This window comes from Chelonoidis abingdonii, chromosome 9, assembly GCF_003597395.2.
Source record: "Chelonoidis abingdonii isolate Lonesome George chromosome 9, CheloAbing_2.0, whole genome shotgun sequence".
Taxonomy (NCBI): domain Eukaryota; kingdom Metazoa; phylum Chordata; order Testudines; family Testudinidae; genus Chelonoidis; species Chelonoidis abingdonii.
Window position 1 is genome coordinate 38,057,319 of NC_133777.1, and position 16,932 is coordinate 38,074,250.

Sequence of the window (16,932 nt, forward strand, 5' to 3'; positions counted from 1 at the left end):
ATCTGAACACAAAAATAGCATCTTAAACTCAATATTCGAAGGCCTTTTCCATACACCTTGTATTTTTGAAGATCCAGGGCTATGAGGCCCTTAAATGAACTTGGTCCCCCTGAACCCATTGCTTGTCCACTGCCCCTTGCACCCATCGTATTGCGGTCTGGAATCAGAGACTCTGGGGTTTTGTCCACAAGCAGCTGCACACATGTGACAGGTCACGGGTAACTTTGACTGTGCTCCTTAGGGTCTTAAGTGTGTCTAGCATAGGAAATGACAAAGATCGTGCCTTTTAAAAAGAGCGTGAAAGAGAGCCTCTTGAGAGAAGCATTTTGTAAATTGTTATTCTCTTTGAGATGCTGTTGTCATTCAGTAGGATTAAGCATATTAATTAGTGGGGTGTGTGCAGTGTCGAGGGTGCTTCAGCAGAGAGGTTCCAGATTAACACAATGGTTTCTTCTGTTTTACGCAGAGTATGCTTTTTATGTTGGGAGCTTAGAGTGCTTGTTGAAGCTCCATGAGTGCTGTGTTTGCAGATAGCTCCTTCACATGTAGGAGCTCCCTTTCCCCACCAGCCTCTTTTGGAACAACAGTGAGGGCTCACATCTGGCAGTGCGTGGTGCTCTAACAGTGAGACGCTGGAGGTTTGGCTATGAAGCAGGGAAGGACATTTTTAGAGATGAAGGTTTGGGGATTGGATGGCTCCATGGATTGGGAATGGAGTGTAATTTTTCACTTCTGGTCACTGGTTCAGCTTGAGCTCAGATGTGTAGTGACCTAAACTCACATAATATATCGTCTAATGGCCGTTCTGCAGTCTGTGTGTTGTCTCAGCTGACAGGGGGTGCCCACATGGTAAAAAACCATTCTCACATTTGGAAATAATAGCGCCTTTGTTGGCAGTCTCTGTGGAGGCCATAGATTCCCATATCCCCTGCCACTCCGAGCCAGGGCCCTGAGAGGCTGAGGCACATTGGTGAGGCTGTGTGTGCTTTTCCAGTATGAGAGAACTGTGTGAAATGCCCTTGGGGGTGTGTGTGTGTGATTAATTCTAGGAGAAGCCTCCAAACATGAGTTCCAGGCAGAGACGAAGAAGCTGTTGGACATTGTTGCACGTTCCTTATACTCGGAGAAGGAGGTAGGTCATCTACTAATCATACCAATGCTGATGAAGTTTCTATTGGCAAAGCCATGTATATATAAGTCTGTGGCAAAGCCAGACACTGCCCTTGCCATGGGAATGCCTGCCTGACTTCCCAGTAGACCTTGGGCTGGTCATGCTCCAAGCTTCCATTGAAACCTTTAGAATATGTTTTTAATTTCATGTGTAAATACATCCAGATGACTCAGTGGGCCTGTTCTGGCTCTGACAGTTGGCTGTGTTTTAGCAACAAGTTTAAACAAACCAGCCCCCGCACCACTAAATGGAGAAATACAGTCGGCTCTGTGCTGCACTGCATGTAGAGTTCCAGCACGATGGAGCTAACGGAGTCAAGACAGTGCTGTGCTAATATGCTGCCTCATTGGAACTATCCCCTTTCTTTTATTGGCCATTTTTCTCCCTTAAGCTGTTTAGTGCAGCATTTTAAATGCAGGGATCGATGGAAGGCTGCCCTGTCCTCGCTGGCAGATGTATGTCTTTGTGCCCTGGTGAGAATGAGATGTGCTCCAGATTTTTGACTAAGGCCTTGCCTATACACACTATCCAGCCATGTTTGGGAAAGGAAGCTTCACTCTGGGACTTCTGGCTCCATTGGCAGGGATGCACTCTGGGGTTCTGGCATCAGTATCGCTCAAAAGTGCCAAAAACCCCATGTTCTTTCCATAGGAGCCAACAGTGCCAGCATAAAGAATGCTGTAGTCAAACCCCTCCTCTTCTGGTACCCCATTTAGGGGCTGTGACATGGCCGCACCTAGAGTGTTGCAGTCTGTGTGTCTGTCTCTCCTGACAAGTCTCTCTATTGGGATAAAAACCTGCATACAAGACAGCAGCGTGCCCTGACCACTGTGAGGGTGCCATGCAGCTGTCTGGGAGTAGTGCTGGCTAGACAGAGGCTGCAGTACATAATAAAGTTCCTTCCCCAGGTGTTTGTCCGGGAGCTGATCTCCAATGGCAGCGATGCGCTGGAAAAGCTGCGTCATAAGCTGATGTCTGAAGGGAAGGTCTTACCGGAGATGGAGATTCACCTGCAGACAGACAGCGAGAAGGGAACCATCACCATCCAGGTATCCCTTTGCTGGCACAAGGAATAGGAAGTCACTTTGCTGCACGGGTTGTCCTAGCTGAAATCCAGTAGAAGCTGAGCTGGAATGTAGCCCCCATCAGTCTCCACAGCCTCCCTGTGCCCCTGGCCCGTCACAGCTGGGTGTCTGCAAGGCTGGTCAGTGCTCGATAGTGATGCTAGATTGTGTCTGTAACCCCAAGCTTTGATGAAAGGCCAGGAAGTTTGTGCCCCCACCCCCTACTCATACCATGCCTGTGTGAGGAAGTTCTCTGCTCCAGCCCATTCCTGGAAACAACCTGTGGCTTCTCCCATAGTGCCTGTTACCGTGTTGGGACTAAAGCACTTTCCACGTTCTGTGCTTGTGTCCCCACTAAAAAGCAACCGCCTGTGTGGGAGGAGGGCAGCCAGGTGCACAGTATGCTGCCGTACAGTGTGTGAATGCCCAGGTTTTCTTCACTGAGACCCTGCCCTTCTCTAGGTCTGAGACCTCATGTGCTGACGGCAGGCAGAGCTCCCCTCCTAACTAGCTCTGCAGGAGGTGCTGGTGCGGTGAGGGCAACCCTTCTCTGGTTTGTTGTGCCCCTCTCCCAGTCACACCTGCTCTGTTAGGATGAGAGAGTCCCCTAACTCTGGTCCCTGGTATTGAGCTATAAAATATTTCACCATAAAGCTGCACTTCAGAGATGACTAAATCTCTCTGGCAGGCAGATCTCTGGTGCCTTGTCTTTCAAATGCTCTTGCTTCCTGCTGCCTGAGTCGAGGTTGAAGTTTGAGGGGTTCTTACTGCTGGCAGGGGGTCGTGGAATTTACTCAGTATCCGAATTTATGTGACATTTCTTTCTTATACAGCATGCTCCAGAGGAAAGGGGGTGCATCTCTGGCCTCGTCTCTCTTGTGGCAGGGGGCAAACACACTGTTCCTCCTGCAGAGGCAGAGAAAGGATGACAGAGATGCTTTCACTTTTCCTAGGAGCAAAAGAGAGGCAGTTTTTAGGGTAGGGCGAACGCTCCCAAGCTGTGGCCCGCAGAGCACTAGCTAGTCAGATGGAGCTCGCTCTTCTCCCTGTTTCTAGTTGCTTCTATTGTTGGCTGGACTCTTCCTTATAAAAGAACAACAACTTGGAATGAGCTTAGGTGCCTGTACTGGGGTCACTGCTATATAAGTGGAGATGGAGAGAAAGCAGGAGCTTTCCTCATGGGCCAGAGTGACCAGTGAGACTAGAGCTTTGGGCCACCAGCAGGCTCTAGAGAAGTGCCAAGGGGACCAGGGAATGGGGTAGCTGTTGAGGGGGGAAAGGGGACAAGGGATGGGAATGTCTAGGGAGAGGGGAGCAGAACGGAGGGGACAGGGAGATGAGATGAAGTCCAAAGGACACAGCGTAAGTAATCTTTGTCACAAAGGACAAAGCACTTATGTCTTTGGAAACTGTTAAAATATACTAGATACTTTCACTTTTCCACATAAGGGCCTGCTTTAGTTTCCATAGGGATGATAAATGATCATGAGTGGGGAGATGGGGGCTGGGCAATACAGTGTGTGTTGTGTTCCACAGTATGGATTGTTTCAGAATCCTTGGGTTAGTGAATTGTGTTTGTTACTTTCTGAGTTTCACAGTGCTGTTATAGTTCCTTGGCCATTGTCTAAGGAAGTGATTTCTCCATTAGAGACCTAGACACAGCTGTAATCCCAGCACTGGGATGCAGTTCCTGTCTAGCCCATATCTGCTCTTCCTGAGATTTGCAGGGCATGCCTTGGGTTTTGGACATGGCATTGGGTTCCTCACCCCAGAGCCCGCACCCCCAGCTGGAGCCCTGACCCCCTCTCGCACCCCAGCCCCAAATTTCATGAGCATTCATGGCCCGTCATATAATTTCCATACCCAGATGTGGTCCTTGGGCCAAAAAGTTTGCCTACCCTCTAGTTAGACCCTGAGCATGTGGGAAAGATGCACCAAGATACCTGGGATAGAATTATCTCTAGTAAGTCAGAGCCCTCCCCATCTAGTGTACCATCTCTGCAGTTTCATATTTGAGTTCCTTCAGAACTCTTGGGTGATACCATCTGGTCCTGATGACTAATTACTGTTTAATTTATCAGTTTGTTCCAAAACCTCCTCTAATGACACCTCAGTCTGAGACAGTACTTCAGATTTGTCACCTAAAAAAAATGACTTAGGTGGTGGAATTTTCTCACATCCTCTGCAATGAGGACCAGTTCAGAGAATTCATTTAGCTTCTCTATAACAGCCTTTTCTTCTTTGAGTGCTTCTTTAGCACCTTGGTTGTCCAGTAACCCCACTGATTGTTTAGCAGGCTTTCTGCTTCTGATGTACTTACAAAAAAATTGCTGTTAGTTTTTGTGTCTTTTGGTATTGCTCTTCAAAGTCTTTTTAGGCCTACCTGATTATACTTTTACACTTGCCAGAGTCTATGCTCCTTTCTATTTTCCTCAGTAGGATTTAACCTCCACTTTTTAGAAAATGCCTTTTTGTCTCTAACTGCCTCTTTTGCTCTGTTGTTTAGCCATGATGGCATTTTTTTGACCCTCTTACTACTTTTGTTTATGTGAAGTATACATATAATTAGAGACTCTATTATGGTGTTTTTTAAAATTTTCCATGAAGCTTACAGGAATTTCACTCTTGTGACTGTTCCTTTTGATTTCTGTTTAACTAGCCTCCTCATTTTTGTTTAATTCCCCTTTTTGAAGTTAAATGCTGCTGTGGTGGGTTTCTTTGGTATTTTCCCTCCTGCAAGGATGTTAAATTTAATTACATTATTGTTGCTGTTACTGAGCGATTCAGCTATATTCGTCTTGTAGACCAGATCCTGTGCTCCACTTAGCACTAAATCCAGAATGCCTCCAAGAAGCAGTCATTAATGGTGTCTTGAAATTTTATGTCTGCATCACATCTTGAGGTAACATGTTCCCTGTCAGTATGGGGATAGTTGAAATCCCCCATTATTTGGGTTCTTCAAGTGCTTGCTCATATCAATTCCAGTTAGGTGAGCGTGCACGCTATGTGCACAGATGTCAGAAACTTTTCCCTAGCAGCTACCCGTTGGCTGGCTGTGGAGCCCCCTGGAGTGGCACCGATATGGTGCTCAATATATAACCCGGCCGGCCCGACCCCCCTTTCAGTTCCTTGTTACCGCCGGTGACGGTTGTTTGAACGGTGGTCTCTTGTTCTCAAGTGCTCCGCTACTCCCTCCCTATTCTACTTATCTTTGTATATCATTACCCATTGTTAATTAATTGTTAAGTATAGTTGTTAAGTATAATCTTTAGCAGTTGGGTTTTTTCCCCCTTCAAGGAGTGCCCTGCAGGGCTCCAGGGCATGCCGTCCCAGGACTTCAAACCTTGTAGCTCCTGCGGCAAGCCTGTGCCCATGGGCGACCCCCATTACTCCTGTCTTCAGTGTCTGGGTGAGGCCCATCAGGCGGATAAGTGCAAGATTTGCAAGGTGTTCAAACTTCGCACTAGAAAGGAGAGGGACATTAGACTAAAATAACTCCTCAAAGAGTCTGCTCTCCGTCCGCCACAAGACTTGGCCCTGAGTGCCTCGGTGCGGAGCGCTCCTCCAGTGGTGCCATTTACGGCACCAAAAAAGGACTCAGCACATCCGCCTAGGGGCTGGCAGTCTCCTGGGGCCCCAAAGTGCTCTCTCCAGCATCACTCCCACTCCCCAGCCACCCGTAAAAAGCAGGCTATGGAAAAGCCTCCACAAAGGCCTGAGATTGTCACCGCAACCCCGGCAGGACACGGGGCAGACCAGGGACATAAGGCTGACAGACCCTCTAGTAGACCTCAACCCGGATGGGGCCCCCCCTCCCCGGGAAGCCCCAAACCGCCAGACTCCCTGCAGGTGGAGGAGGTCACGCTACCCTCCACGCCAGATACTTTTGAGGCCGCTAGTGGGCTCATTGAAATGACGGCGCCCAAGGCCCCATCTCGAGCCCTGGTACTGTCAAGAGGGAAACTGGCAATCTTTGGGCTGTCTGCCCCCAGACCAGCATCCACGTGCAGTTCTGAGTCCCAGCACTGCACGTATGCTCTGTGCCGGTCTGACTCGTGGCACTGATCCTCGGAGTCACTCCTGCTCGAGGTGGTCATTGGCTGATAGGTCGTGGTCCCGCTCGCGGTCTAGGTCATGATCTGAGACCTCGCAGCATCACTCAGACCAACACCATTCCGCGCAGCGGCACCGCAGCTCTCCGTGACACCGATCACAGCACCACTCTCCATTGTGGAACTGCTCTCTAGTATGGTACCATTCTCCAGCACGTCACCGATCACATTCGCACTCCCTACTGTGGTAAAGCCCAACTTCTCGGCGCCGATTGATTTCCCGGTACCCCTCTCCACAACGGCAGTACTGATCACTGTCTGGATCTCGCCATATCTCGCGGTACCCATTCCGCCTGTAGAGGGATGTAGAACCTTCCATGGCACCGTGCTCTGCCCCTCTTTGGCCGTCCTGCTCTCAGTCACCCTCCCTTAGGTCAGATAGGGCATCGGGTCCATCGGAGGTACCCTGATCAGGCCTGGGCAGTTTCGGGCAGGACGCTTCAGCGCCCCACTGGCAGCCCCAGTGGCAGTTTTGGACCCCCTGGGTGAACCACCAGCCCCAGGGCGCCGCTCCCAGCGTTCCTCCACCATCACGTTCGGGGTCCTGTATCCCCAAGACAACCTTCTGTCATCCTCCTCTGGATCCTGCACAAACTCTGGACCCAGCCCCACTCCGATTGGAGGCTACACCCGGTGCTTAGGAGGAACCAGACCCAGTAGACCAAGGGGCTGTCTCAGACCCGGTCCTGCCTGTCATGTCCTCCTCGTCTTCTCCTGATGAGGCGGTGTTGGGTACGTCCTCATCCGGCCCATCACCCATGGACTACAGGGCTGTGCAGGAACTCCTACGGCAGGTGGCCCTGAACATGAACCTCCAGGTGGAGGAGGTGGTAGAAGAAGAGGATCCCATAGTGGACATTCTGACACCAGAAGGGCCCTCTAGGGTGGCCCTGCCCATTATAAAGACCGTCCAGTCGAATGCCAAGACATTCTGGCAAACTCTGGCCTCCATTCCCTCCACGGCCAAAGGAGCAGAAAGAAAGTACTTTGTCCCCACTAAGGGGTACGAATATCTCTTTGCCCATCCCCTCCTCCATGCTGTCTGGTGGTGGAGGTGGGAAATGAAAAAGAACGACAGGGTCAGCAAGGGCCTGCCCCTAAATCAAGAGACGAGAAACACCTGGATCTCTTTGGGAGAAAGATTTATTCTACGAGTGGCCTTTCTTTCCGGATCGCCAATCAGCTCACGATCTTTAGGAGATACGGCTATAATTCATGGTCTGCTATTCAGAAGTTCAAGGGGCTCCTCCCATCTGATTCTCGGCAGGAGCTGGGAGCCATTGCTGTGGAGGGCAGACTAGTGTCCTGGACTTCTCTTCAAGGTTCCTGGATGCTGCGAACGCGGCAGCGCATACACTGTCATCTGGCATTGCCATGCGGCGTAACGCCTGGCTTCAGTCCTCGTGTCTCCCGCTGGAACTTCAGCAAACAATCCAGGACCTCCTGTTCGACGGTCAGGGCCTCTTCGCTGAACAAACCAACTCTAGGCTGCATAGCCTGAAAGAGTCATGAAACACTATTAAGTCTCTCAGCATGCTTACCCCGGCGACTCAAAGAAAGCTGTTTAAGCCCCAGCTCACCCAGCAACGGTCTTTTCCCACTAGAACCAAGCAGGACTTCTCCCACAGGAGGAGCAGATACACTAGGCGTAGGCTACCGCATCCTCCTCCTGGGCAGTGCCAAGGACAGTCCAAGCCCCCTCCGGGTCCTAAGCACCCATTTTGAAGATGCGCACGAGGACGGATTACCAGTCCACATCCCGACCAGCTATCCTCCCTTTCTGAACTGTCTATCCTGCTTCTACCGTGCATGGTCCCTTATTACATCAGACCAGTGGGTCCTCTGCATGGTAGAGGCGGGCTATTCTATCCACTTGTGCTCTTTCCCCGCCCTGCCACCCCACTTGCCTGTCCCTCTTCAGGGACCCTTCTCACGAGAACTCCTTATCCAGGAGGTCCAGTCCCTCCTCGCTCTAGGAGCTGTGGAAGGGGTACCTCAGGAGCTCAGAGGAAAAGGTTTCTACTCATGCTACTTCCTCGTCCCCAAGACAAAAGGGGGCCTACAGCCCATTCTGGACCTCAGGGAACTCAACAAGTACATCGTCAACTTGAAGTTCCGCATGGTCTTGAGCATAATCATCCCCTCCTTGGATCCAGGAGAGTGATACGCTGCCCTTGATATGAAGGATGCTTATTTTCACATTTCAGTCACCCTGTCTTACAGACGTTTTCACCATTCTGTGGTGAACAGGATGCACTATCAGTTCACGGCTCTCTCGTTCGGCCTATGCACGGCTCCCCACATCCTCTCCAAATGCATGGCAGTCATGGCAGCTTTTCTTCGTCGCCATCACATGCATGTCTACCCGTACCTAGATGACTGGCTCATATGAGGCTGGTCTCGCCAGCAGGTAGATTCACAGGTATGAATGATCAGAGACATGTTCGACCACTTGGGCATCATTCTGAATGTCAGCAAGTCTGTTCTCACCCCAGCCCAAACAACAGAGGTTGTTGGGGCAGTTCTGGATGCAAACCAAGCAAGAGCGTTCTTCCCAGAGGCCCAACATTTAGCCCTCACACACATCATCACCGGCCTTTGCATGTTTACCACCACCACGGTAAGGCATTGCCTCAAGCTGTTGGGCCACATGGCGTCCTGCACTTATGTGGTGCAGCATGCCAGGTTACGGCTCAGGCCCCTGCAGGCGTGGCTTGTGTCAATGTACTGTCCGGGCGGTGACAGTCTGGCCATGGTGCTGACTGTTCCGGGGCATACTCTCGATTCCCTGCGTTGGTGGCTGGACCCCCACGTGGTGAGCGCCGGGGTCCCGTTCCACCCTCCCCGGCCCACTCTGACCCTAGTAACGGATACGTCTGCGCTCGGCTGGGGAGCACATCTTGGGAGCCTGACGATTCAGGGCCTATGGCAAGTAGAGGAACTGGCTCTGCAGATCAACATTAAAGAGCTCAGGGCGATCTGCCTCGCATGCCAGGTGTTCCTGTTCCACTTTCAGAGCCACTGTGTAGCAGTGCTGATGGACAATACCACAGCCATGTGGTATTTTCGTCACCTCTTTGTCAGGAAGCACTCCGTCTATGGGAATTCTGTCTAGCCCACTCCATCCTTCTCCAAGCTTCATACCTGCTGGGCATTCAGAATGTACTGGTGGACAGCTTGAGCAGATGGTTCCTTACACATGAATGGCCGATTCAGCCAGACGTTATCCACTCCATCTTCCATAGCTGGGGGTTACCCTGACTCGATCTGTTCACCATGTGGGCCGACAGGAAGTGCCCAACTTTCTGCTCCTTCTAGGGGTCACAGCCCAGGCCCGATTGAAGATGCCTTCCTGATTCCACGGTCAATTGTTATATGCCTTCCCACCATTCCCACTCATAAACAAGGTGCTTCTCAAGGTCCGCAGGGACAAGGTGGACGTCATCCTTGTGGCCCCAGCTTGGCCTCACCAGTGCTGGACCTGTTGATCTGGTCACCGATTCACCTACCTCTCACTTCTGACCTCATCTTGCAGAATCATGGTTGTCTCCTTCACCCGGACTTCCAGTCACTCCACCTCATGGCCTGGAGGATCCATGGTTGAACCAAGCAGAGCTAGCCTGTTCGGATCTGGTGAGGCAGGTGCTCCTGGAAAGCCGTAAGCCTTCTACCAGAACTGCTTACAAAGCAAAGTGGAAAAGGTTCTCTATCTGGTGTGCCCAATGGCAGGTGCTCCCACTCCAGGCTTCAATCCCATGCGTCCTGGGCTATCTGGTGCACCTGAAAGGTCAGCACTTGTCATTTGGTTCTGTTAAGGTCCACCTCGTAACTATCTCTGCATTTCACTCGGCGTTTCCGGGCACTCAGTGTTTGCACATCCCATAGTGGGACGCTTCTAAAAGGACTGGAAAAGATCCATCCCTGATGAAGCCCCCTGTCCTTGCCTGGGACCTCCATTTAGTCCTGCCTCATCTCATGGGTACTAGCTTCCTGCTTGCTCCTCTACCTCTCCTGGAAGGTTGCCTTCCTAGTGGCCATCACCTTGGCACGACGCGTTTCTGAACTACAGGCCCTCACATGTGAGCCGCCATATACCATTTTTCATAAGGACAAGGTGCAGCTTAGGCTTCACCCAGCATTACTACCAAAAGTCGTGTCCCGCTTCCATGTCAGCCAGGATATTTTCCTGCTGTTTTTTTATCCAAAGCCGCACGCCACCCTCCACAAGCAACAGCTACATTCTCTGGATGTTAGAAGGGCGCTCGCTTTCTACATAGACCGAACGAAGCTGTTCCACAAAACAACCCGTTGTTGGTCGCTCTAGCGGAACAAATGAAAGGTTTGCCGGTCTCTTTCCAGTGGATATCCTCCTGGATCACGGCATGTATTCCCGCTTATTATGACTTAGCCAAGGTCCCTTGACCTGTTGTCATGGTTCACTCCACGAGGACTTCCTGGCACATGTACCCCTCCAGGAAATCTGCAGGGCTGCCACATGGGCTTCGGTGCACACCTTCACGTCACACTACGCCATTGTTCACCAATCATGTGATAATGCGGCCTTCGGCAGGGTGATTCTTAAGTCTGCAATACCTTGACTCCAACCCCACCTCCGAGGTAAGCCTAGGGAGTCACCTAGCTGGAATTAATATGAGCAAGCACTCAAAGAAGAAAAAACGGTTGCTCACCTTTTTTGTAACTGTTGTTCTTTGAGATGTGTTGCTCATATCTATTCCATTCCCCACCACCACCTTCCCCTCTATCAGAGTAGCCAACAGGAAGGATCTGAAGGGGGGTAGGACCAGCAGGATCATATATTGAGCACCATATTGGCACCACTCCAGGGGGCTCCACAGCCGGCCCAACAGGTAGCTGCTAGGGAAAAGTTTCTGACGTCCGCACACGTGCACACCTAACTGGAATAGATATGAGCAAGGGTGAAGGAGTTGGGGACGCAGGTTGTATTCTTGTGAATCCTCCTAGTTGAGGGTAAGGTCCCAGGCAGGCACATGTGCATCCTGCAGATGAATGCATGGCTGTATAGATCGTGTTGACAGGAAGGCTTCAGCTTCCTCAACCATGGAATGCTGTTCCGGGAACAACTCTGTTGGGAACAGATGGTATCCACTTCACCAAGAAGGGGAAGAGAATCATCTTGCACCATCTTGCCAACCTAATGAGAAAGGCTTTAAATTTTTTTCAAAGAGGACAGGTGACAAAAGCACACAGGAAAGCATAAAAAAATGCAGTGTTAACAGAGGGGTAGAAGTTGTTACGGGAGACATGGAAAATGACAAAAGGTCATAGCAACGAGGGAAATCAGTGAGGGAATCAATTCAACATCTTAGATGTCTATATACAAATCCAAAGAGTATGGGGAATGAGCTGTATTAGTACATAAGCTAAATTATAACTTAATGAGAAGTCTCACAATTGGAATATTGGTACAGAAGGGTATAGCTTGTTCAGAAAGGATAAAAAGGGAGGAGGGTTGCATAATAGATCAAGGTTCTGAGGTCTAGAAGGAGGTGAGAGGCAAACTAGTTGGAAGTCTCCAGGTAGGGTTCTACTACTGACTCCCAAATCAGGAAGAGAAGGTGGATGAGGCATTTCTGGAACAAATAGCTGAAATATTCAAAACACAAAGCCTGATAGTAATGGAAGACTTGAACTACCCAGGCATCTGTTGGAAAAGTAATACAGTAACTCCGCACTTAACAACATCCCAGTTAATGTTGTTTTGTTGTTACGTCGCTGATGAGTTAGAGAACATGCTCGTTTAAAGTTGCACAGTGCTCCCTTGCAGTGTTGTTTGGCAGCCTCCTGCTTTGTCCACTGCTTGCAGAAAGAGCAGCCCGTTGGAACTAGTTGGCGGGGCCTTGGAAACAGGGTGGGCCAGGCAATTCAGGTGTCCTTCTCCCCACTGCCGTGTGCTGCTCCTGCCCTCTGCCTTGGAGCTGCTCCAGGGAGCCTCCTGCTTGCTATGCAGGGGGTGTGGAGAAAGAGGGATACTGATGTTAGTGTCCCCCTCCTCCAGCTCCTGTACCCCAGCTCCACAGAGCTGGAGAAGGGCACGCAGAGATCAAGATGAAGGAAATTTTCTGGCAGAAGCTGCTTTCTCAACTTGCTGATCTATTTAAAAAGGCAGTGTACTTAGAGTGGAGTCAGTGTACTTAAAGGGGCACTGCACATCTTTTTCACACATGCGCACACACGGGGTGTGTGTGTCTCACTGTCACATGCGCACACACACACGGCACTTTGGAAAGTGGAGAGAGTGGTGTGCTTCAGTGAGATAGCGTGGGTTCATCATCACATTCAGTTTCTGCAGGAAATGTTTGCACCCCCTGCCACGCGTCTATTGTCTCCTCCCTCCATTTGTGCTGCCTTGTAGAGTGTAAGGCTACATAACAACAATGTGTTAACCCTTGAGGGGTCAGCCAAGTGTAAACTCATCATTTAGCAGCAAGGCATTCCCTGGGAAATAGTCCACCCTCTGACTCCACCACCTCAACCAAGCTTCACAATCATCATTGCTGTATACAGTATTAAATTGTTTGTTTAAAACTTATAGTGTGTGTGTGTGTGTGTGTGTGTATAATGTCTTTTGTCATTTTGCCAAATTCCCTGGAACCTAACCACCCCTATTTGGTTTAATTCTTATGGGGAAATTCGATTTGCTTAACATCCTTTTGCTTAAAATAGCATTTTTCAGGAACATAATTACAACGTTAAGGGAGGATTTACTGTACGGTAAAACAGAAAATTTCCAGTACGTTCTTGGATTGTATCAAGGATTTTCAGACAGTGGAGGAAGTAACTGCAGGATCACCATTTTAGACTTCATTTGGATCAATAGAGAGGAATTGGTAGTGAATCTGAAGGTGAAAGTTCAATCTGAGTGAAAATGATCATGAAATGACAGATTTCATGATTCTAAAGAAAGGAAGGCGTGAGAACAGCAGAATGAGGACAATGAACTTCAAAAAAGCAGCCTTTAACAAACTCGGAGAACTGATAGGTAAGGTCCCATGGGAGGAAAATCTAAGGAAAAAGCAGCTCAGGAGAGCTGGCAGTTTCCCAAGTAGATCATATTAAAGGCGCAACTGCGAACTATCTGAAAGTAAAAAAGGAATCTTACAAAAAGTGGAAACATGGATGAATTGCTAAGGATGAGTACAAAAGAATAACACAAGCATCTGGGGTCAAAATGATTTGCACCTGGCAAGGTACATAAAAGGCAATAAGAAGAGATTCTTCAAATACATAAGGAGGAAGAGAAGGACGAAGGAAAGTGTAGGTCCTCTGCTTAGCAGGGCAGGAGTGCTAATAACTGATGACATCAAGAGAAGCCTGAGGAATTTAATCCTATTTTGTTTTAGTCTTCAGTCAAAAGGTTAGTGGTGACCAGATATTCAACACAATTAATATTAACAACAAGGGGGAAGGACCACAAGCCAAAATAGGGAAAGAACAGGATAAAAAAAATATTAAGATGTACTCAAGTCAGCAGGACTTGATGAAATTCATCATTAAGGAACGAGCTGGAGCAATCTCAGGACCATTAGTGATTATCCTGGAGAATTCATGGAAGACAAGAGAGGTCCCAGAGGATTGGTGAAAAGCAAACATAGTACTATTTTCAAAAAGAGAACAAAGAGGACCCAGGGAATTATAGAACACTCAACCTAAAGTCAATACCTGGAAAAATACTGGAATAAATTACTGAAAGATAAATTCGTAAACACCTGAAGGTTACTAGGGTCAAGAACAAATCTTTCCAAACCAACCTGATTTCCTTCCTTGAGAGGGTTACTGGTCCAGTAGATGAGGGGCAGTAAACATGATATATCTTGATTTTAATAGAACTTTTGACACAGTCCCACATGACATTCTCATAAGCAAGCTAGAGAAATGTGGTCTAGATGAAATTGCCATATGGTGGATGCACAAGTGGTTGAAGGGACATAATCAAGGAATAGTTGGCAATAACTGTCAAACTGGGAGGGCGTAATCTATAGTGGAGTCCCACAGGGGTCGGTCCTGGGTCCTGTACTGTTCAATATTTTCGATAGTGACTTGGATAATGAAGTGGAGATTATGCTTAGAAACTTTGAAGATGACACCAAGCTGGAAGTTGTTGCAGGCACATTGGAGGACAGGATTAGAATTTAAAATGACCGTGACAACTTAGAACTTTGGTCTGAACTCAACAAGATGAACTTCAATAAAGTTAACTGTGAAATACTTCACTTAGGAAGGACAAATAAAGTGCATAACTACAAAATGGAGAATAACTGACTAGGTGGTAGTATTGCTTCAAAGGATCCTGTGGGTTCACAGGTTGAATATGAGTTACGAATGTGATGCAGTTGTGGAAAAGGCTAATATCATTCTGGGGTGTTGAATGTAAGACATGGGAGTATAATTGTCTCACTCTACTCAACGTCTAGAAACCTCAATCCCCCACCCCATTGTGCTAGGCTCTGTCCCTCTCCTCAGTCAAGTCTGTCCTAAAGACCCATTTCTGTGAGGCCTCCAAATGGAAAAATTGTGGAGAGGGAGAATAAGAACAGTTAACTAAAGTAATTCCTTTGTCTGGATCTCCTAGTGCATCCTTCGTGTCCGGTGGATTGTGAGCTCTTTGTTGCAGGGACAGGATGGACCTGAGGCTAGTATTTTGAACAGGACTGAACGCCTTGTTAGCTCTTAACAGTTAATAAACGCATGCAGAAATCTTCCAGGTGAAGTCTAGGTTACAGGCGTGCAACAGTGGCTGGAGGATGTGTTACCATTCAAAAGTATTACAGCTTCTCACAAACAAGTTAGAAACCCAAGGAGTATAAAAATTAATAACACATGGTATGCAGAAGGTGGTTTGGGAGCTTCTGGGCTCAGTCTCATAATAGAAGAAAAAGGGGACTTTCAATGAAATTTAAAAGGTGGGAGATTCAGGACTGATAAAAAGAAATACTTTTTCACACAACATGTAGATAGACTGTAGAACTCACTCGCACAAGAAGTTGTTGAGGCCAAGAACTTAGTAAGATTCAGAGTTATTATGGTTAATAATGCCAAAAAGAGTTTTGGGAGGGAGATAAAACATCAGGGTACAGGGTTTAAGCCAATCTCTAAATATTAGGATGAGACCTTCCTGGGGGGAAATCACCTCACATCTTCCCCCTGCATTGTCTCATGCACCATCCTCTGAAGCATCAGACACAGGTCACTGCTGGAGGCGGGGCACAGGACTAGATGGACCACAAGTCTGATCTAGCCTGGTAATGCCTGTGTTCCTGTGGATTTCAGTTACCCTCCTTAAGCAAAGCACCCAAACTACCTTAAATCTGACCCCATTGAGAGAACTGAGAAAATGAACCTTCCTGCTGCTGTACCTCATTGATCCATAACAAATAGCTTCATTTTGGCAGTGGCCACAAAAACGAGATTGTTGTAATTCTGTAGTGGTTGGGTTGCTTTACATTCAAGCATAGTACGCATACAAGAATTTTACGAAGTCCTGATTAGCAAGCTATTAGCAAATTCACTGTTAGCACAGAGCAAGCTGAAGGCATTGATTGACTTTTCATCATTAAGGGGTCCAGGTCCTGAGTCATGGAGAAGGTACTTAGCACCACCTGGTGCTAACCTCAAGTTTCCAGCCAATTATCCAAGTTACGAGACATACAATGTAGGCAAATTTCCTATGCCTGGATCGCAATGTTAGGGCTTGTCTACATGGTGGGGTAATGTGCTCTCTGGAGGTGATTTCTGGAGGTGTTTGCCAGAAGCTGAGAATGGGCCACATGGGAAGGATCATTTGATGATTACCTATTCTGTTCCTTCCCTCTGAAGCTTCTGGCATTAACCACTGTTGGCAGACAGGATACTGGGCTAGATGGACCTTTGGTCTGACCCAGTATGGCCATTCTTATGTTCTAAAGCAGTGGTTCTCAAACTTTTGTACTGGTGACCCCTTTCACACAGCAAGCCTCTGCGTGTGACACCCCCCCAATTTAAAAACACATTTTTTTATATTTCACACCCTTATAAATTCTGGAGGCGAAGCAGGATTTGCAGGTGGAGGCTGATGGCCCACAACCCGCCATGTAATAACCTTGGACCCCCTGAGGGGTCAAGATCCTCAGTTTGAGAACCCCTGTTATAAAGTGTGCCAACATGTTGTGTAATAACTGGTCTGTATAGACCAGTGGTTCTCAACCAGAGATCTGTGGCCCGCTGGGGGTCCCCAAGCCCTTTCAGGGGGGCCATGGAGCCCTGTGGCTAGCCCCGAGCCCCAGTGCTGATACCGGGAGCAGTGCAGGGCTAACGGCAGCAGCCCCGCACCCCGAAGCTGGGAGCGGCGCAGGGCTAAAGCTGGCAGCCCCGAAGTCGGGAGTCCCTCCGCCCAGCCAGAGCAGTGCAGGGCTCCCCCACCCCAGCTGGGAGTGGTGCAGGACTAAAGCCAGTGCTCCCCCACCCCCAGCTGGAAGCAGTGTGGCTGAAGCTGGTGGTCCCCCGCCCCAGCCGGACGCGGCATGGGGCTAAAGGTGGCAGCCCCCTCCCTTTCAAGCCAGGAGCAGTG

The 16,932-nt window shown here is 48.9% G+C and overlaps 1 protein-coding gene across 1 annotated transcript in view; it reads left to right on the forward strand.

Annotated features, from left to right (window-relative positions):
• TRAP1 (TNF receptor associated protein 1) overlaps positions 1 to 16,932 on the forward strand; it is a 64,411-nt gene that overhangs the window by 11,775 nt on the left and 35,704 nt on the right. Inside the window, exons 3-4 of the mRNA XM_032781644.2 lie at positions 1,050 to 1,132; positions 2,080 to 2,220. Of these exons, the coding sequence (XP_032637535.1) occupies positions 1,050 to 1,132; positions 2,080 to 2,220 (224 nt within the window). The remainder of the gene's footprint in view (positions 1 to 1,049; positions 1,133 to 2,079; positions 2,221 to 16,932) is intronic.